We start from the raw sequence: 21795 nt of genomic DNA on the forward strand, positions 1-21795 counted from the left end.
GCTGTAGTTCTTGTTGATTTTTATTAGTGGTCTTGTTCACACTATTAGAAGTCTCGGTGCGTTTCTTAACTGTATATTGCGATAGTCTTCTTCGCTGGTAGGATTTGGCTGCATTTTTTGTAGTATTCGTTTTATAATGCCACTGGAACTCTTTATCTTGATCGTAATCTGCTTTATCTCGCAAGAACTTTTCTCTCTTTTTATTCTTAATTTCTTCTTGTAATGTAGCTAATTTGTTTTGCAACTTGGAATAGAATATTTGTTTCGATTCTTCTGTTGCTCTTTTGGTATATTCGATTTTTGCTTTACTCAGATCTTCGTTAATTTTATCATGTTCAATTCTACTCCTAGTGAGAACAATGTGTAATAGTTTCATGGAATGCTCGTGATGAGCTTGTTTCCAAATATTTAGAAAAACCGGGTCTTCGTTAAATTGTGCTGGGACTTTATAAGCTCTAAGTCCTCTTGGTGATCGTTCAGACTGGACGTACGATTGCAATGAGTTGATTGTCCAGAAAACGTGAATTTCCTTTTCGGAGAGGTTAGTAATGCGGTTTTCTAAGGACTTGACATCTAGGAGTTCGATGTCTTCCTTGATGTTACATTCCAGGAAATACCCCCCCCGGATCCTCTCTCCCAGTGAGTAATAGATTCTCCAAGGCTGAAAGCATCCCGTCCGATTCCATGTCCATATTTTGTGGCGTGGTTTCGGCCATGTTAGCGTGCTCTGAATACAAAGGGTTCGTGAAACGGAGATATCTGAAGCAAAGAAATGATATTCGGCACTGCTATTATAGGCTCTGACGGACAGTCATGTATGATGCTTATACGGAGAAGTATAAATAGAGATGTGGTGGTGCTCTGATACTTGGCAAAAATTATTTGAGAATTTTGTTAAATATTTGAATGATACTAATACTATGAATCTAGCTTTTACGTCCCATTTCGGCGGTCTTACAATAGAATTTCTTGACGTTAGATTAACTGTAAACCAGAATAAAATAGTAAGTACAGGTTATAGAAAAAAGATGGCGAAGAATACCCTTCTTCACTATCATAGTTCGCATCCTGCAACAGTAAAGAAGGGTGTCCCTTATGGACAATTTATCCGCCTAAAAAGAAATAATGCATCCGAGAGTACATATAATGAACAGGCAGACGATCTACAACAGCGACTAAGATAAAGGCAATATCCACTTAAATTAATACAAGAAAGTAGAAAAAAGCCACAGAAATAGAAAGTTAGCTTATTAAAAAACAAGAAAAATAAGGAATTCATTTCACCAGATCAGAAACGTTTTACATTCACGTTACAGAATACTTCATTAAATAAAACCATAGAACAAGCTATTAGGCGGAATTGGTATATACTTGAAAGTGATGTAGAATTGAAGAATATAGCGTTGAAAAAACCCCTAATCTCGTACAGAAAAAATTAAAACGATAGGAAATATCCTAAAGAAACAGGAGAAAACTAAGAATGCAGAAGGTACATGGCTTGAAAAACTGACTCCGAAGGGAAATTTCGCATGCAGGACATGTAGCTTCTGCAAATTCAACGCCGAATATAAAACAATGAGGATAGGAGCAATAACGCATACAGTATCAGAACTCATCACATGCAGAACAAAATATGTGGTTTATGTCATTTTTTGTCCCTATGGGTTCTATTATATCGGGAAAACTATAAGACAATTATGCGCAAGAATTAGGGAACACCTATATTCTTTCCGCACACTCAAAGGAGCACCTAGACTTGTAACCCATATGATAGAGGCCCACAGAGGAAAAACTGACAATTTAAAATTTGCCGGGATCGAAAGAGTTAAATCTAAACCTGGGATTAACATCGACCAGTATTTATTACAAAGAGAAACTTACTGGATTATACATACTGCTGCAGCAGGTCCACTTGGCCTTAACGAGAAAGTTGACTATGCACCTTGTTTTTAAATGTATCACTATGTACACATTTTTTTTACAAGTATATAATTTTTTGCTAACTTCTACTGACGTACTTTCAAAATGGCGACTAAAAGCCAATGGCGATGCCCTAAGAAGCATCACCAGGTACGTCAGATCAGATGGGCGGTCCAAAATAGTTTCTGATTGGCCGCTCACCTGTATTAGAAGCAGCACAGAGTTCCAGGTAGACATGGCCGGATGAAGCTCGTATAACGAGTGAAACAGAATCTGTCGCCTACTACATTTTACCCCCCCTGCACCGATCCCTCTCCCTAATTGCATTTCATGCTGTGAGTATGTTTGAATAAAGGAACCTTTTCTAAAGAGAAGACTGGTGAGTTGCCGATTCATTCTATTCCTTCATTGCCTTCTGAAGATTTGAACTTTTTGCCAAGTATCAGAGCACCACCACATCTCTATTTATACTTCTCCGTATAAGCGTCATACATGACTGTCCGTCAGAGCCTATAATAGCAGTGCCGAATATCACTTCTTTGCTTCAGAGATTTGTAAATTACTTCTATTAAAAAATCTTAATCCTTACAACAGTTATTAGCTTCTGAAGTTGAGTTGCTGTTTTCTGTCAAACTGCTTTCAGATGACTCACGTCCCGGGAGCTGTCCAGCTCCTATGGGGATATTCTCCCATCATGCACAGCTCCCGTGACGTGACATCATCATTGAGCAGTTAGACAGAAAACTTCAGAAGCTAATAACTATTGGAAGGATTAAGATTTTTTAATTGAAGTAATTTACAAATCTGTTTAACTTTCCGGACCCAGTTGAGATATATATATATATATATATATATATATATATATATATATATATATATATATATATATATCTATATCTATATCTATATCTATATCTATATATATCTATATATATCTATATATATCTATATATATCTATATATATCTATATATATCTATATATATCTATATATATCTATATATCTATATATCTATATATCTATATATCTATATATCTATATATCTATATATCTATATATCTATATATCTATATATCTATATATCTATATATCTATATATCTATATATCTATATATCTATATATCTATATATCTATATATCTATATATCTATATATCTATATATCTATATATCTATATATCTATATATCTATATATCTATATATCTATATATATATATTATAAGTTTTTGCCTGGAATACCCCTTTAAGTTTTGAAGTGAATATGAGGGTCCTTATGTTGGAAATCCCCTATAATGGACCCCATTATGAAAACTGCACCCCACAAAGTATTCAAAATGACATACAAAAAGTTTGTTGACCCTTTAGGTGTTTCACAGGAATAGCAGCAAATGGAGGAGAAAAATCAAAATCTAAATTTTTTACACTACATGTTATTGTAGCTTTTTTTTTTCATTTTTACAAGGGGTAAAAGGTAAAAAGGCCCCCCAAAACTTGTAATTCATTTTCTCTCAAGTAAGGAAATACCTCATATGTGGATGTAAAGTGCTCTGTGGGCGCACTAGAGGGCTCAGAAGGGAAGGAGCGACAATGGCATTTTGGAGAGCAAATTTTGCTGAAATGGTTTTTGGGGGGTATGTCGCATTTAGGAAGCCCCCATGATGCCAGAACAGTAAAAAAAAAAAAACCTACATGGCATACTATTTAGGAAACTACACCCCTCAAGGGACGTAACAAGGGGTATGGTGATCCTTAACACCCCACAGGTGATTGACGAACTTTTGTTAAAGTGGGACGTAAAAATAAAAAAATTATATATTTTTTCAATAAAATGCTTGTTACCTCACATTTTTCATTTTCACAAAGGGTAATAGCAGAAAAAGCCCTCAAAAATTTTAAGCCCCATTTCTACGGAGTATGGAAATACCTCATATGTGGACAAAAAGTGCTCTGCGGGCGAACTACAATGCTTAGAAGAGAAGGAGCGCCATTGGGCTTTTGGAGAAAGAATTTAGTTGGAAGCCATGTGCGTTTACAAAGCCCGCCGTGGTGCAAGAACAGTGGACCCCCCCCCCCCCCACATGTGACCCAATTTTGGAAACTACACCCCTCACGAAATGGAACAAGGGGTGCAGTGAAGATTTACACTCCACTGGCGTTAGACAGATCTTTGGAACAGTGGGCTGTGAAAATGAAAAATTTTATTTTTCATTTTTACGGACAACTGTTCAAAAAATCTGTCAGACACCTGTGGGGTGTAAATGCTCACTGTACCTCTTATTACATTACGTGCAGGGTGTGGTTTCCAAAATGCGGGTCACTGTTCTGGCACCATGGGGGCTTTGTAAACGCACATGGTCTTCAATTTCAGCCTAATTCTCTCTCTAAATGCCCAATGGTGCTCCTTCTCTTCTGAGCATTGTAGTGCGCCAGCAGAGCACTTGACATCCACATATGGAGTATTTCTTTACTCAGAAGAAATGGAGCTACAAATTTTTTTTCCTATTACCCCTTGTGAAAATGAAAAATTTGGGGTAACACCAGTATTTCAGGGGGAAAAAAAAACAAATTTTAAATTTTCACATCCACATTTACAGAAAATGTGTTAAAGACCTGTGGGGTGTTAAGTCTCACTATACCCCTTGTTACGTTCCTGGAGGGGTGTAGTTTCCAAAATGGGGCCATGTGTTTTTTTTTTTTTTTTTTTTTGCATTCATGTCAGAACTGCTGTAACTATCAGCCACCTCTGTGCAAATCACCAATTTAGGCCTCAAATGTACATGGCGCTCTCTCACTCCTGAACCCTGGTGTGCGTCCGCAGAGCATTTTACGTCCACGTATGGGGTATTTCCGTACTCAGGAGAAATTGTGTTACAAATTTTGGGGGTGTTATTCTCCTTTTACCTCTTGTAAAAATGAAAAGTATGGGGCAACACCACCATGTTAGTGTAAACTTTTTTATTTTGTTACTCTAACAGGCTGGTGTAGGGGTAAAAGGAGAAAAATCCCCCCAAAATTTGTAACGCAATTTCTCCTGAGTATGGAAATACCCCATATGTCGCCCTAAACTGTTGCCTTGAAATACGACAGGACTCTGAAGTGAGAGAGCGCCATGCACATTTGAGGCCTAAATTAGGAATTTGCAATAGGGGCAGACCCGGACACAAGGATGGGGCTTGTCTCCACCAAAACCCTACGGCAGTGTTTCCCAAATAGGGTGCCTCCAGCTGTTGCAAAACTCCTAGCCTCCCAGGACAGTCAATGGCTGTCCAGCAATACTGGGAGTTGTTATTTTGCAACAGCTGGAGGCTCTGTTTAGGAAACACTCCCGTATGAGACGTTTTTCATTTTTATTGGGGGTTGGGTTGGGTGGGGGGGGGGGTGTAAGGGTGTGTATGTAGTGTTGTACTTTTTATTTTGTGTTAGTGTAGTGTTTTTAGGGTATATTCACACAGGCGGGGGTTCACAGTGAGTTTTCCGCTGGGAGTTTGAGCTGCGGTGGAATATTTGCCGCAGCTCAAACTTGTAGAAGGAAACCCACTGTAAACCCCTGCCTGTGTGAATTTATCAATGTACCCTGTATATTCACTTGAGGGGGGGGGGCAAACCTTCAGCTGTTGCAAAGCTACAACTCCCAGAATGCACTGACAGACCGTCCATGCTGGGAGTTGTAGTTTTGCAACAGCTGTAGGCAAACTGGTGGGGAACCACTGAGTTAGGAAACAGACTCTTGCTCAGTGATTCCAACCCATGTGCCTCCAGCTGTTGCAAAACTACAACTCCTAGCATGTACGGTCTGTCAGTGCATTCTGGGAGTTGTAGTTTTGCAACATCTGGAGGGCTACAGTTTGGAGACTACCGTATAGTGGTCTCCAAACTGTGCCACTTCAGATGTTGCAAAACTACAATTCCCAGCATGCCCAGACAGTGCATGCTGAAAGTTGTAGTTTTGCAACATCTGGAGGACCACAGTTTGGAGACCACTACACAGTGGTCTCCAAACTGTGGCCCTCCCAAATGTTGCAAAACTACAACACCCAGCTTGCCCTGACATCCTTTGGCTGTCTGGGCATTCTTGAAGTTGTAGTTTTGCAACTTTTTGAAGGCCGCAGTGAAGATCACTTACCAACGATGTTCACTGCAGCCTCCTCCACCGCCGCACTTTCCGGCCTGCCTCCCCCTGCCACCACTGCTCTGATGTCGCCGCTCCGGTAAGCCGGCATGCTTCACCCCCACCCCCCTGCCGCACTTCAATGAACACGTGACCCGATTGGCCTGGAATCGCCGCAAATCTGAATTGACCAGAGATTTGCAGTGATTGTCGACATGGGGGGGAGGGGGGATTGCCACGGCATGCCTGCTGATAGATATCAGCAGTCATCCCGGTCTGATCACAGCCCGGCGAGCGGTGGGGATCGGAAATATGGAGGGCGTACAGGTATGCCCTCCGTCCTTAAGTACCAGGACGCAATTGCGTACCTGTACGCCCTCCGTCCCCAAGAGGTTAAGCATATCCTGACACTTTTTTGGGCTTGTTTAGACAGGGAGATGTGCAGACGATAATGATTTTATTGGCAACATGAAAGATTAAATCAGCTGATGAATGAGTTGGCCCTTTTATTTGCGCAGATTATCAGGAATGAGGGTTCATAGGAGCACCCATCTACTAAAAAATCAAGATTATTTTAGAATATAGATAGTACAGAATAAAATTAGAAGAAGCATCGCCAAAATTCTTTAAAATAAAATATTGTTTAACATAAAAACCTGGATTAAACAGTAGGTCATTTTCTGATGACACATTCTCTTTAAGGAGCTTTACAGGAATACATAGTGATGACTTGTTGTTAGGATGGGCCAAAAACATATGATCGATGGGATACCTGTGAGCTCCGCTATTTAGAACAATAGAAGCTGATGGCATTCCTTGGTCCTTGGGTAGAATTCTACAGACAATAAAACAAAGCATTTGCATTATTCAAATGTATAATATTGTAAGCTGTCCTGAGCTCCTGCATAATATTATCTTCTTTCTTTGGTTTACATTTGCCTTGCTCTGTTTAAGAATTTGTTCTTCAACTGCAGAGTTCAAGCGCTGCTGCCTCACTACACCCAAAAGCCAGCGGTGCCTGCACTCTGCTCAGAGAGCAGAGCACTCACCCCCGGCAGGCTAAAGACATTTGCACATTCATCATGGGGGCAGGCTGAACAGGAAATATTGAGAAGGCAGGGGAGCTTGGTGAGTCAGCCCCCACCTCCATTACGCACAACAGTGCAATGGCAACAGATGTATAAAACAGCATAAGTCAGTGATGTACCAGTAGGGTTTAGTGCGCCTTTTAAGAGGAACATGTCAGTGCTCCTGCCACACTTTAATTTCATATGAAACACTCAGGCATATATAAGAAATCATAATTTTAAAAAGCTGTGGGGAATGGGGCAAGTAATCATTGTGGTCTCCCCGGTGGCTGCTCTCCACCCGACCAGCCTTAAAGAGTACCAGTCGCCAAAATTTTTTTTCTAAACTAACTCAGGCTATGTTCCCTAAATACTTCTAGCACTCCTCCCAACCTTCAAAAAAAATTAAGAGCTTTAAAAATATCTGTATCTTACCATTATTCTTGCTCACATAGTGTAATCTCCCAGCAGGAGAAAGTGGGCGTTTCCCAGAAGGCATGACATCACTGAAGCCTGCTGGGGAACCTCTTCTGCCCTCACATGGTTGCAGCACTGTGATGAATAGGGGACCTCAAGCTCTGTGCATCAGCTTTCAGTCTGTGCAACTTTCAGTCTGTTCTGTGCAGCTGTCAATGAAGCTCAGTGCAGAGAAACACTTCCTGAGTTTGGTCTCCTGCCATTACAAGCAGGAGACCAAAATCTGAGATTTTGACGAAATGGAATGTGTTCTGGCTAAGGGTATCTTCACACTGCGGAATCCCCGCGGAATTCCGCGAGTAAAAGTCCACACAGTGAACATTACCATCAGTGTGAATGGGTTTCCGTGAGACAATTCCGCTGCTGAAATTGTTCTGCGCAAAGAAAGAACATGTTCATTCTTTGCGCTGAAGTCCGCGAACACTGCATAGCAGTCAATGGTGACGGTGCAGTGCCGCGCGGTCCTACCACCGCCGCCGGCTGCCAGTCTGAATCTCCGCTCGCTGAATTCTGCAAGCGAAGATTTCGTTCACACTCTGTAGTGTGAACATACCCTAAGAAGGGAGAAGCCAAAAGTATACAGCGGAAAAACTAAACGTTTTTTTTTTAATGGAAGCCAATTACAAAAGTTATTTATTTGACATAAGGAATCAAATATAAAAAAATCATAATGACAGTGCCCATTTAAGTGACATGTCTGTCTCTGTGTGTGTGTATAGGGGGAGACATGTCACTCAAGGTCGGTGGGATGGAGAGCAGCTGCGGGGACGCCCCTTCTGACTACTTGCCCAGTTTCTGTTAGTTTTTTTTAAACTATGATTTAGTTTCTATAGGGATCAGTTCAATATTGGTTCAGTGCCACCAGTCTAGACTACATTGTGCAGCACACAATATACAATGCATTTACATGGATTATCAAGACTGCTTCTAGATTTTTAGATACAACTTGTCACAAGTGCAGTACAGCTCCTGAATCCTTTTTAGATATGAAGGTTTACACATAGCCGCACGCATACAAGCCTTTTTTTAAATCCATTTCTGACTAAGGCGGCCACGGAGAGGAATGAGTCAAGCCTGTTCAATATGTACACTTGTGTGTTTTCGTCAGCCTCTGTAAATGGTTTCATGCTTCAAGTGCTTTGATAATATCTTATTGCGAGCTCTGAAAAGGGATTTTCATGTTCTCATTGTAGATGGGTAAAATAAGTCAGTGATTGGAACATTTACTTTGATTGGTTTTCAAGATACTAAATGAATCCTGTGCTAAACTTTAAAATGACATCTTCTAGTGTTACTACTTTACTGTCGCCGGGCATTAAAGGTCAGAATGACACTGCGGGACGGCAGATGTAATTATACAGGGAAAAAGCGTATGAGAATGAATGCAATGACTGAATGGAAAGCAGCTTCTTGCCATACTAAAGCACTGACACTTATTACTTATATTTTAGAGAATTGTCATTGAATGGCACTTTTCTTTTTCATAGGGTCCATAAACAACCCTTTTCACTGACTTCATGCACACCCAGCCAGACAGCCAAATGAATGGCTTTCCATATGTATACATAGATGGCTCGACTCCACCAGAGCAACAGTGGGGGCCCTCTGTGACATCTGAAATCAATGGGAGCCAGAAAAGAAAATTGCACCAAAATCTGTACGGAATGTACTTTGTGGATTTTGTTGCATGTTTTCATGCATGTGTTTTTGGCTGCTATTGATTTCAATCAGGTGGAGCTTTCATTTTGGCTATGTAAACAAGCTGTCAGAGAGGTGGAGACCGTCTATTAGATGATGTGGAGATCTATTTGGTACTGTATTTGTAAATGGTGTGTAAGTTATCTGGAGTGATGCTAGGGTCCAATTTTCAGTGGCATTGTTCATGAAAGAAGCGATCTGATGGGTTACTATGGGCAACTGCTCCACTTTTCCTCTGCACAGGTTTTGATAAATCTCCGCCACCTGTCCCTGGAGGAAAAAATAAATAAAATGTGTGTGTGTGTGTGTGTGTGTGTGTATATATATACACACATATATATATATATATAATTAATATATATATATATATATATATATATATATATATATATATATATATATATATAATTAATATATATATATATATATATATATATATATATATATATATATATATATATATATATTAGAAGAAATCCTTGCAGCACTCCCATAAGGTGAAAAACAAATAGGTTTATTTACCCATGTGGACAATACAGGTAACCCGTACATGGTTTTTGGCTTTCCAAGCAAAGTTAGTGGGAAAAGAATGGGCACAATGCTCAGCTGAGTGCTTCTGCCAGCTTGTGTTTGTGATCAGTGGGAGTGTCGGCACTTGGACCCTCACCAATCTAAAAGTTTTAGTGGCTTATCAACAGCGTCTTTAAAACAATGGTTACAGAACATGAAGGATAATATGGCACTAAACAATTGTATCAAGTGACAACTTTTTATTTTTTTTTAACCACCCAATTACGCTAAGCCTCCTCCTCCATAACATTGTTTAAACTTGTGAGAGCCTGTTTTCCACCTGCATGATAGTGTCCAGAACCATCTTTGTTTGGCCCTTCACCAACTTGCTGCTGAGATCTGCTATTTTAGCATAATTCACTCTGTAGTCTATGGCCAGTTGCCCCAGCAGTGCCACCCACTTTCCCTTCTTCAAGGACCTTTGGTAATTCATGAAGTGCAAACGCCTCTGCAGTTCTTGAATAGGAAGGCTTTTCTCTTTGGTCTCATAATGTGGCAGAAGAAGCAAACACTTGATCTGAACATCTCACATTGTTGCAGGCATTTAACTGACCTGCCATTAACGCTGTTTTCACACTGCAGGGGTTGGCCATGCCCCTTGTGAAATTATGGCCACGCCCCCTCAATGCAAGTCTATGAGAGGGGTGTCATGCCCACTCCCATAGACATGCATTGAGGGGGCGTGGCCATGATTTCATGAGGGGTGTCGCCGACCCCTGCAGCACGAAAACAGAGTTTGGAACATTTACTTCCGAATGCTGGACAGTGGAGTACCCCTTCAAGGGGTCAGTGCTGGCACAGCAGTCTTCCTTGCCCACAGCCTTAAGTAATCAGACATTTGACAAGCAGTGCCACACTATGCAGCCTTGTAAGTGCCTTGGAATACAGTCAAACTGTGGGGATTATCCTCTCCGCTTTAAACGATCAGTATGCCCCATCCAGCTTCCTTTACTGATATGACAGCATAAAGTTGGTGTTGGTGAAAGGAGGGGTGTGACATGTAGCAGAGGATGAAAGAATCAACCATGTTAAATGTTGCACCGTATGTTTATCTTTAAAACCTTTTTGTGTTGGGGTGAGAGGGGCTCGTCCAGCAGAGTTTTTCACTTTATCTCCCTCCTGAGAATGTGGATAAAGTTAAAAAATAAGAACCTGTTGATAGTTGCCTGGTTAGTGACCTCTCATCTGGAGCGTGCATGGATATCCTGAAAGGGTCTTCCAATCATATAAGGTTATGGCATATTGGTCCCATACCTGTGGCCTCCAGGTTCCTGCCGCCATGTTTCACTGCTGTTTTTTCTGTTGCAAATCTCTCCCACCTGGACTTACCCTAACGGTAAAGTTGGTCCCTTACTAAGAAGGTTTTATTTTTCCAGAATATACGATTGTACAGAATGCCCAACACTGTATTACTGTAGGGATAGGAAAATCTAAAAATTGGTGCAGCTCACAACTAAACTAATCAGAGGCAATATTGGATGTCACCAATACCCTATGGTGTTGAATTAAAATAGGAAAAACACACGGATCCACACCTCAAGGACGTCACCAGATCCTTTTTGGAGTTGGTGCATGAATTTTATCATTGATAAATGGAACCATGCTTCAAATGTATGATAAAGTTTATTAAAACATTTATCACAATAATATATTCATAAAATTCTATCCAGACACAGGGCCCTTGTGAAAGGATATGATATAATGTAATACAAAAAATAATAATTAAAATATAATGTAATATATTCAATCTGACTATCTGTGTTGTATGTTCTATTTATACAGAGAATAGCATAGCAAATGCATATACCGGTAATTTTCCAAATGTTGCATAGTCCAGCATCCGTTATTCTGGCAAGTTGTTAGTTATATGGGCGGATAAGCACTTTTCTTTATAGGGTATTATACACTACTAAAAAAAAGAAAGGGAACACTAAGATAACACCTAGATCTGAATGAATGAACTAATCGTATGAAATACTTTCGTCTTTACATAGTTGAATGTGCTGACAACAAAATCACACAAAAATCAATGAAAATCAAATGTATCATCCCATGGAGGTCTGGATATGGAGTCACACTCAAAATCAAAGTGGAAAACCACACTACAGGCTAATCCAACTTTGATGTAATGTCCTAAAAACAAGTCAAAATGAGGCTCAGTAGTGTGTGTGGCCTCCACGTGCCCGTATGACCTCCCTACAATGCCTGGGCATGCTCCTGGACAGTTTGTGGTGCAACGTGGCATTGGTGGATGGAGCGAGACATGCTGTCCCAGATGTGCTCAATCGAATTCAGGTCTGGGGAACAGGCGGGCCAGTCCATAGCATCAATGCCCTCCTCTTGCAGGAACTGCTGACACACTGCAGCCACCGCACCAGCATATGGTCTCACAAGGGCCAACCGCACCAGCATATGGTCTCACAAGGGGTCTGAGGATCTCATCTCGGTACCTAATGACAGTCAGGCTACCTCTGGCAAGCACATGGAGGGCTGTGCGGCCCCTCAAAGAAATGCCACCCCACACCATTACTGACCCACCACCAAACTGGTCATGCTGGAGGATGTTGACCGGTCATGGCGTCTCTAGACTCTGTCACATCTGTCACATGTGCTCAGTGTGAACCTGCTTTCATCTATGAAGAGCACAAGGTGCCAGTGGCGAATTTGCCAATCTTGGTGTTCTATGGCAAATGCGAAACGTCCTTCACATTGTTGGGCTGTAAGCACAACCCCCACCTGTGGACGTCGGGCCCTCATACCACCCTCATGGAGTCTGTTTCTGACCGTTTGAGTGGACAGATGGACATTTGTGGCCTGCTGGAGGTCATTTTGCAGGGCTCTGGCAGTGCTCCTCCTGCTCCTCCTTGCACAAAGGCAGACGTAGTGGTCCAGCTGCTAGGATGTTGCCTTCCCAAGGCCTCCTCCACGTGTCCTGGTGTACTGGCCTGTCTCCTTTTAGTGCCTCCATACTCTGGACACTACGCTGACAGAGATAGCAAGCCTTCTTACCACAGCTTGCATTGATGTGCCATCCTGGATGAGCTGCACTACCTGAGCCACTTGTGTAGGGTTGTAGACTCCGTCTCGTGCTACCACTAGAGTGAAAGCACCGCCAGCATTCAAAAGTGACCAAAACATCAGCCAGGAAGCACCACCTGCAGAACAACTGCTTTATTGGGGGTGTCTTGCTGATGGCCTATAATTTCCACCTGTTGTCTGTTCCATTTGCACAACAGCATGTGAAATTGAAAATCAATCAGTGTTGAAGTGTTCCCTTTCATTTTTTTGAGCAGTGAAGATGTTACTATAACTTAGTATGTATGCACAGTTATCTCACATTGGAGGCTTAGTATTCAGGATGACAAACACTTTAACATTCGGTATTATGTACCTCTCACCTGATACCCTCCAGTCGTTCCACACAATAGTAATCAGAGTTCACTGTGTGATATTATTAGCAGAATGTGCTTCAATTCTGGGACGTCCGGCACTGTAGTTCCCGAAGTCCTCCGCAGCAGACTGTGTGCACCCGGAGCACAAGCAGTCACTCCGCTATCTTGGACCCGCACACAGCTCCGTACTTCTGTATATCCGAGCTTGCAGACTTGGAATCTCCGTGTGTCAGCGAGTCGGCGTCTGTCGTCAGCAGAACAATTGTGGCAGATGAGTGATAATGAAAAGATGTTATAGCATTGTTGGCAGTTCTCAATAGTGCATTGCTGTAAACAAAAGTGCAATTCAAAGTGCGGTCAAAGATGCAATCCCAAGTGCTGGCTTTCAGGATAATTCCGCTATATTCCAAGAGTCCACAGCAATGTTGGATCTCAGTTTGTTAGGGACAGTGGTGCGTCAGTAGGTAACTGTTCATACTAGACGCATTTCAGGGTACTTTGCATCAGATAAGCGACCCCTTCCTCAGTAGTCATAATGTGAAATGGTTCTAATGTGAAATGGTGTGAAACAGGAACCATTGCTATGCTATTCTCTGTATAAATAGAACATACAACATAGATAGTGGTTGCTCAGATTGAATATATTATATTATATTTTAATTATTATTTTTTGTATTCTATCATATTCATTCACAAAGTCTGGATAGAATTTTATGAATATATTAATGTGATAAATATTTTAATAAACGTTATCATATATTTGAAGCACGGTTTCATTTATCAATGAAAAAGGATCTGGTGATGTCCTTGAGGTTGTGGATCAGTGTGTTTTTTCCTATTGTATCACTGTAACCTACTTGTAGAACACATCATACACTCAGCAATGGATTTTAGGAAACATATCCATCTTTCTAAGCAGCAAATCCAATAATAGTCAATTCACTACACCAGGTTATTGTTGTAACCTTGACAAATGTGGACTTTGACAAACAAAAATAGGCTTTTTATGTTGTTGTTTTCGTTTGCTGAAAACTGCAGATATAGTGTTGAGAATTGCTGTTTTTTAAAAGAAAAAGCAATTACAAAGGCTTAAAAGATCAATAGAAATGATGCCGGTGTCCAGAAGAAAATGCAAAATATTGAGACTTGCGTTCTTGCAGCTCTCACCTGTCAATCCTGGAGTAAACTAGGAAATCAATAGCCAGGAGCGAAGGCATTAGGAGTTGTAGTTACAGCAAGCAATGTATATCATCAGCACTGTTTCTGCTTTTAATAGGAGCAGAAAGGGGATATAATAAAAGCAATCCTATTCCCTGAGGACGGCTGGGGCTAGAATGGAAAGAAAATTAAATGCCTTACTGATCCTTAACCATTGCACCCAAGACCTCTCTAATAAGATAAGTGACCTGGAATAGGGGTCACAGATAATAAATTCATGAGTGCGCCTTACTGGGCTCAAGAACTTTGAAAACTGTACACAGATCTCAAAGCAAAGCAACTTTCAGTGTGTTACGCTGTGTTTGACCCTTAACATGCTTAAAAGAAGCTTTCATTTCAGGGGTCCAAGTGTACCTGTCGTCAACAATTTTTTTTTATATAATGTAGAGAATACCTTTTATATGTATATTTGTAATATACATTGGTTAAAAAATGTGTATATTTTTGTCCCTGCAGCTGTTGTCTGTGTGTCTCTATAAAAGTGAAAAGTGGGTGTGGATGGACAAGCAGGGCTCCGTGCACTAAGGACAAGCAGGGCTCTGTGCACTCTGTGCAGGGCTCTGTGCAGTGAGGACAAGCAGGTCTCTGTACACTGAGGACAAGCAGGGCTCTGTGCAGTGAGAACAAGCAGGTCTCTGTGCAGTGAGGACAAGCAGGTCTCTGTGCAGTGAGGACAAGCAGGTCTCTGTGCAGTGAGGACAAGCAGGTCTCTGTGCAGTGAGGACAAGCAGGGCCCTGTGCACTGAGGACAAGCAGGGCCCTGTGCAGTGAGGACAAGCAGGGCTCTGTGCAGTGAGGACAAGCAGGGCTCTGTTCAGTGAGGACAAGCAGGGCTCTGTGCAGTGAGGACAAGCAGGGCTCTGTGCAGTGAGGACAAGCGGGGCTCTGTGCAGTGAGGACAAGCGGGGCTCTGTGCAGTGAGGACAAGCGGGGCTCTGTGCAGTGAGGACAAGCGGGGCTCTGTGCAGTGAGGACAAGCGGGGCTCTGTGCAGTGAGGACAAGCGGGGCTCTGTGCAGTGAGGACAAGCGGGGCTCTGTGCAGTGAGGACAAGCGGGGCTCTGTGCAGTGAGGACAAGCGGGGCTCTGTGCAGTGAGGACAAGCGGGGCTCTGTGCAGTGAGGACAAGCGGGGCTCTGTGCAGTGAGGACAAGCGGGGCTCTGTGCAGTGAGGACAAGCGGGGCTCTGTGCAGTGAGGACAAGCGGGGCTCTGTGCAGTGAGGACAAGCGGGGCTCTGTGCAGTGAGGACAAGCGGGGCTCTGTGCAGTGAGGACAAGCGGGGCTCTGTGCAGTGAGGACAAGCGGGGCTCTGTGCAGGGAGGACAAGCGGGGCTCTGTGCAGGGAGGACAAGCGGGGCTCTGTGCAGGGAGGGCAAGCGGGGCTCTGTGCAGGGAGGGCAGGCGGGGCTCTGTGCAGGGAGGGCAGGCGGGGCTCTGTGCAGGGAGGGCAGGCGGGGCTCTGTGCAGGGAGGGCAGGCGGGGCTCTGTGCAGGGAGGGCAGGCGGGGCTCTGTGCAGGGAGGGCAGGCGGGGCTCTGTGCAGGGAGGGCAGGCGGGGCTCTGTGCAGGGAGGGCAGGCGGGGCTCCGTGCAGGGAGGGCAGGCGGGGCTCTGTGCAGGGAGGGCAGGCGGGGCTCTGTGCAGGGAGGGCAGGCGGGGCTCTGTGCACGGAGGGCAGGCGGGGCTCTGTGCTGTGAGGCTGTATGACATACTTCCAACTCACATAGGATGATTGACAAGCCAGAAGCCTGCACAGAGCCATGCTTGACACACACAATAGCTGTAGGGACAGCATTTTTTCACCCAAAAATATACCAAGTTTTTTAACCAGTGTATATTACAAATAAACATATAATGGTATTATCTACAATTTAAAAAGTTTTTGTTGACAGGTTCACTTTAATAAAACAATGACCCTGCACTTCTGGACAGTCTCAAAGAAAAGCCAAGTCCAGGATCATGCATTAACTAATGTTATGTTATTATTGGAATTTCTTTCTTTACAAATCGTATTCTTCACCATTGCATACTTTCTGCAGTGTTCTTATAGATGTTGTGGTCCATAGTCAGAATACATACCAGTTCAGGACAGTCCTCTATTACGAGGCTTGTTTCTACAATTCTGATTATGCTTCCCTAATATGTGTACATTCACACATGCTGGTTTTGCTAACCTTTGACTTTAATGGGCAGCAAAATCCACTTTGAAAAATCTGCAGCAAAACATGCATGTGTGAACGTAACCCCATGATAGCTAAGTGCTAAGTGGTCCTGGGTTTTGCTTCTAAATTGCAAATTCTTTAATTTTGTGGAATTTTTAGACCATAAGAATGAGCTATTGCGCAGCACAGCATCACTGTGAATTTATCTAATGTAGTCAGGGCTGGAGTAAGATTTTGCAAAAATTCGTGTGAAAAATTTGCTCAAATCTTTGCAACAGTTTTAAATTGTCTTATTTGGTAAGTCCGCTACCACCTCAAAAGTCAAAGCTCTTTTGACTTCAACCACCTTATTTATTGAAAATGAATGTATGCTTAAATTTTTGGACAATTAAAAAACAAATTAAAACCAATGATAAATTCCTCCCTTTAAGTACAGGACATTCTTGTTATGCTGACATTCACTTTCCTTCACTTTTAGGTTTGCTTCAGCCTGTGACGATGGCTCAATCGTTGTATGGGATGTTCAGGTATGATACCTCCATATTTTTATATTAAACATTAGTGCAGCTCTATGAGATTTTACCGGAATGTCCACCATTGCAACCAGTTATTTTATTATTGTTCCAGTGGATCTCCTATGTATCGCCAGCAAAGAAACCTTTTGCAATTTAATCCATTCCAGTCACATTATATTCTTCCTGTCCTTATACTGCTTAATAATTTGTCAAAACTACATTAGGATAAAGTAGGAACAAATGAAAGAAAAGACAGTTTCTTAGCTTTATTTTTAAAGGCTCGAGACAAGCAAAATGCATTTATTTTTGAAGTTGTTGTTAGTTTTTTTGCTCCATAACAGATTTACAGCATGGTACCTATGCATATCACTCATAGCTGTTGTAGTTCAGCATAGTGATGGTTGTAGTATTATATAGCCATTGCCCTGCTCTAATGAAAACTCCCATTTCTGTAATTTAGCCCCTTAGATGCTGCAGTAAATGCTGACTGCATAATGTCCCTTTACCCCCTAATAAGGGTATGTTCACACTGTGTAATTCCCGTGGAATTCCACGAGCGGAATTACGCACAGTGAACAATAACATTAGTGTGAATGTGTCTTCCGCGGACCAGTTCACACTGCAGAACAATTCTGCCAGCTGAAATTGAAGAAAGAGCATGTGCTGCGTGGTCCTACCGCCAAAGTATTTCAGCGGCAGCCGCCAGATGGAATCTCTGCTTGCAGCGATTCTGTTCAGATTACTTAGTGTGAACATTCCCATAACTGCATTTTGGGGTGCTTATGGTTGTCATGGCAGATGAGGGCCTGGTGAATGCCCCCAGGTTTGCCATTTAGTCTCATGCTGGTAGGCAGGTGTATTCACATGTTCAGTTTTTTTTTTTTTATTGAAATAATTGAAAATAAAGCCAGGAATGGATTTCAAAAAGAGAAGTCTCACGCCTTCATTTATATGTATCGTTCATTTATGATCTGGTCCTAGCTTTGTATTCAATAATTGCAATTATGATCCTGAATGTGGGAACACACCCTATAAGCTAGTGTTCTCCAACCAGTGTGCCTCCAGCTGTTGCAGAACTACAACTCCCAGCATGCTCAGACAGCCTAAGGCTGTCCAGGCATGCTGGGATTTGTAGTTGTGCAACAGCTGAAGGCACCCTGGTTGGGGAACACTGTGCACGGATTAAACAATTTACACCACAGGTCAGCCTTTTAGGCTAGATGTTCTGTGGGATGAAGAAAAAATGTAAAGAAAGTGAAACTAAAATGTTAAACTAAAATCCCCTACTCATGGCCTTGTTCGGAAAATATACATTTCTTTTATTCAACCTGATTGGTAATGCCATTGAAAAAAATATTAATTTGTTCATCCTGCCTCCCATAAAGTAAAATAAAAAGAGATTAAAAAAAGTTATAGCTCAAATTGCCACTGCAAAAAACAAGCCCTCACACAACCCCATTGATGAAAAAATAAACGATAAAAAATGTTGCCCAGTTCTGAAGGGCAATGTAAACCGTACTTACAAGTGATGACATTTTGCTGTATTTAGTTCTTGTACAGTTGTGTTGTTGCCCTCTAAATCTGCGAGTCTCATACTGCGGGTGATGTGACTAGTAAGGTGCCCCCCAGTTGTTGATGGGGCGTAACTGGGGAGACAGGATCAATCAAACACAGAACGCTCCTAGTCGAATTACGTACATCTTTATAAACCTGTTTTGGTGTAAAATAAATAAATATAAATTTAGCTATTTCTAAATCTGGCATTAACTTTGACCATTGGTGAGGCCTAAACTGGGCTCTAAATGATCTTAAACATCTTTCTTCCAGACCGGTGAAGTACTCTTCGAGCTTCTTGGACACACACAGAAGATCACCGCTATCATTGTATTTCCAAACCAGGAGACACACAGGGATGGGCTCAACCTAATACTGACAGCATCTTCAGATAGGACCGTCATTGTATCCTTATGTAATGTCTTCATACCACAGAAAAGGCAATGGCCTACATTAATCAAAGTGACGTCATTTTAGCCATTGTCTGATAATACATTGGCCTGTGCTGCGACAGATTCATAGCTGCACATTTCCTATTTGATAAACCTGTCACCGCATATATCACTGACATTAAGGCCGGGTTCACACTTCGGAATTTCCGGCCGGACAGAATCCGTCCGAAGATTGCGAGTGCGTCCCGATAGATGGCAATGTCTACGGCACACATTCCACCAGAACATGGAACAGGTTCATGTTCTGGAGGGATTACTTGATTGGAATTTTCTGTCGGAAATGCCAACCAGAAAATTCCACAGTGTGAATGGGTTAACGGAAAACCCACTCACCTGCATGTTGACCTTTGCAGCGGAGTTCTGGTCAGAAATTCCATAGTTTGAGCTTTCACAATGGCTAAAATGATGGCACTTTTTTTTTTTTTTCTTTAAGTGCCAGGGTCTGTATGGTGTAAAGATGCATTTCTTCTTTTGTAATTTATTTATCGAGGAAAGAAAAAAACCACACATCTAAATCCTGGGTCTGCAGTACGCCATACCTATGTTTCACTTTACTTTTTTACTCTACAATGACCGGTATAACGTAAATGGCTTTTAAATTCTGGAGTAAATAGATGATAAATTTGTTGCACAGTATTTTGGCAAAAAGTGCACACATAAAATATGCACAGATACATTCATAAACCAATGTGTATGAAGCTGGCCATAGATGTTGAAATAATGTTGGATATAGTAAGAGAACTAGGTGCTATAAGCAGCTATCACACTGATGTCCACCATTAATCTTTTAGATGCCGATTCCAGCATCTTAAAGTTAAACTGATGTTTGCCAGTGGGTTCAGGGAGCCGATAGTGCAGTGGGCAGTCCCGTTCAGCTAAAGATGGCAGCTGGAGGGCCTCAGGCAGATCATATAAGCAGATGGCTGATAGTACTGATTACTGCTATACCAATGCACATCAATAGTTTCTTTTTTTGTATAAATAAGCCACTCCCCTTGTAAAAAAAAAAATGAAATCTTTCCCCCTTTCCCATTTTTCATATATATATTTTATTTATTTATATAAAAGATGTTGTATCTTTGTATCTCTGCGTACGGACTTGTCCAAACTATTAAAATATATTGTTTATTATCCGGCATGGCATAAATGTAAAAGAAAAACATTTTGGTCACTTGCTGTACCAGAAAAAATTTATGAAAAGAGATTAAAAAAAAACTATAATGGTACCGATAAAAAATACAGATCACTTTTCAAAAAGAAATAAAAAAGCCCTGTATATAGAAAAATAAGATCATACTAGGGAAATTTAAAGCATACACAACCTATATTGTAGTATCGCAGTTGTATTGACGTACAGAAAACAGATAACATGTCATTTTTACTGCAAAGTGCACTGCGTGGAAACAAAACACCCTATTACCCCCTAAATTTTTCAGAAATGTTTACAAGTGTATTCCTTAACAGCTCAATTCAGGCCTGGGATTGTGAAAGCGGTCAGGAAGTGCATAAAGCCTCAGATTTCATCTCTACTGTAAAGGTATCAACCAGCAGGACATAAATGTTTTCCATGCACACTGTTATGCTTTATTATGTAAGAGAGATGTCCTATATACTCACTGATAAAAAAAAAACCCTGTATTTTAGAGGGATATCAGATTTGAGATCGTTGCGAGAAGGAGGGGTTATTTTAAAAAAAAAATTTTTTTTTTTTTATTCTTTTCTTATTTTCACATGGTAATATAGTGACATTGTTCAATGGACTTACCTACAGTAGGTAATTCCACAGGCTTAAATGGGCACTGTCAAATAGAAAAACTTTTGATGTGTTGTAAAGCATGTATAGCCAATAGGTTTTGCAATTGCTTTCATTAGAAAATTTTCAGTATTTCATATTGAAAAATCCAGTCAAACAACTGCCCCCCCTGCCTGCTTGGACACATACTAGTCCTGCTGTGTCCATGAGTCATCCTTGATTGACAGCTGTGAGCGCAGGAAAATTCCTCCCACTGTCAGCTTGTGTCTGGCTACTGTCAGAGAGGACAAGTTGGGAGTTGTAGTTTTGTTAATGCTAGGGGAGATATGAGCAGACAGCATACTGAGGGAGGGGGTGGAGACCTGCACAGTGAGGCCACGCCCCCTCCCTTTGAGAGGAATTCAGACTAGTGAGCTAAATTAAAAGTGTAATAAAAATAAATAAATAAAGGTGCTAGACACATAAAATTAGATGTACATGGTCAAGAATAGGTACTGAGTGATATATTTAAAAAAAAAGGTTTTTTTGTTGGATCTGAAGGGTACACTTTAAAGCATGTATCCCTGTGAGTTATCACAATGCACAAACCAGATTTATAAATAATGAAAATAGCAACACTTAATACATCTTTATTTTAAATTTTTCCTGATTTTTATATTACTACTTTCGCTGCAAGCATCAAAAGGTTAAAGTTGAACAAACAGTTATGGCTAACAGCCATCTTCCCCCATCTCTTCATAAACAGACACTTGGTTGAGTATGGGGAGAAGGGGACAACCCGCTGGCAGACACTTTTGTGAGTGGAAAAAAAAAACATGGGAACAGTAAAGCTTAAAGGACAACTGTAGTGGTACACTTTTCTATATGCCCGTGCCCAGGACTCAAAAATAAACAAAATAAACTCACACAT

At 41.4% G+C, this 21795-nt stretch overlaps 1 protein-coding gene across 1 annotated transcript in view; it reads left to right on the top strand.

The window, feature by feature from the left end:
• Window positions 1-21795, top strand: part of WDR41 (WD repeat domain 41) — a 62126-nt gene that overhangs the window by 15283 nt on the left and 25048 nt on the right. Inside the window, exons 3-5 of the mRNA XM_056541655.1 lie at window positions 17090-17138; window positions 18954-19085; window positions 20607-20669. Of these exons, the coding sequence (XP_056397630.1) occupies window positions 17090-17138; window positions 18954-19085; window positions 20607-20669 (244 nt within the window). The remainder of the gene's footprint in view (window positions 1-17089; window positions 17139-18953; window positions 19086-20606; window positions 20670-21795) is intronic.

This window comes from Hyla sarda, chromosome 1 (assembly GCF_029499605.1).
Source record: "Hyla sarda isolate aHylSar1 chromosome 1, aHylSar1.hap1, whole genome shotgun sequence".
Taxonomy (NCBI): Eukaryota; Metazoa; Chordata; class Amphibia; order Anura; family Hylidae; genus Hyla; species Hyla sarda.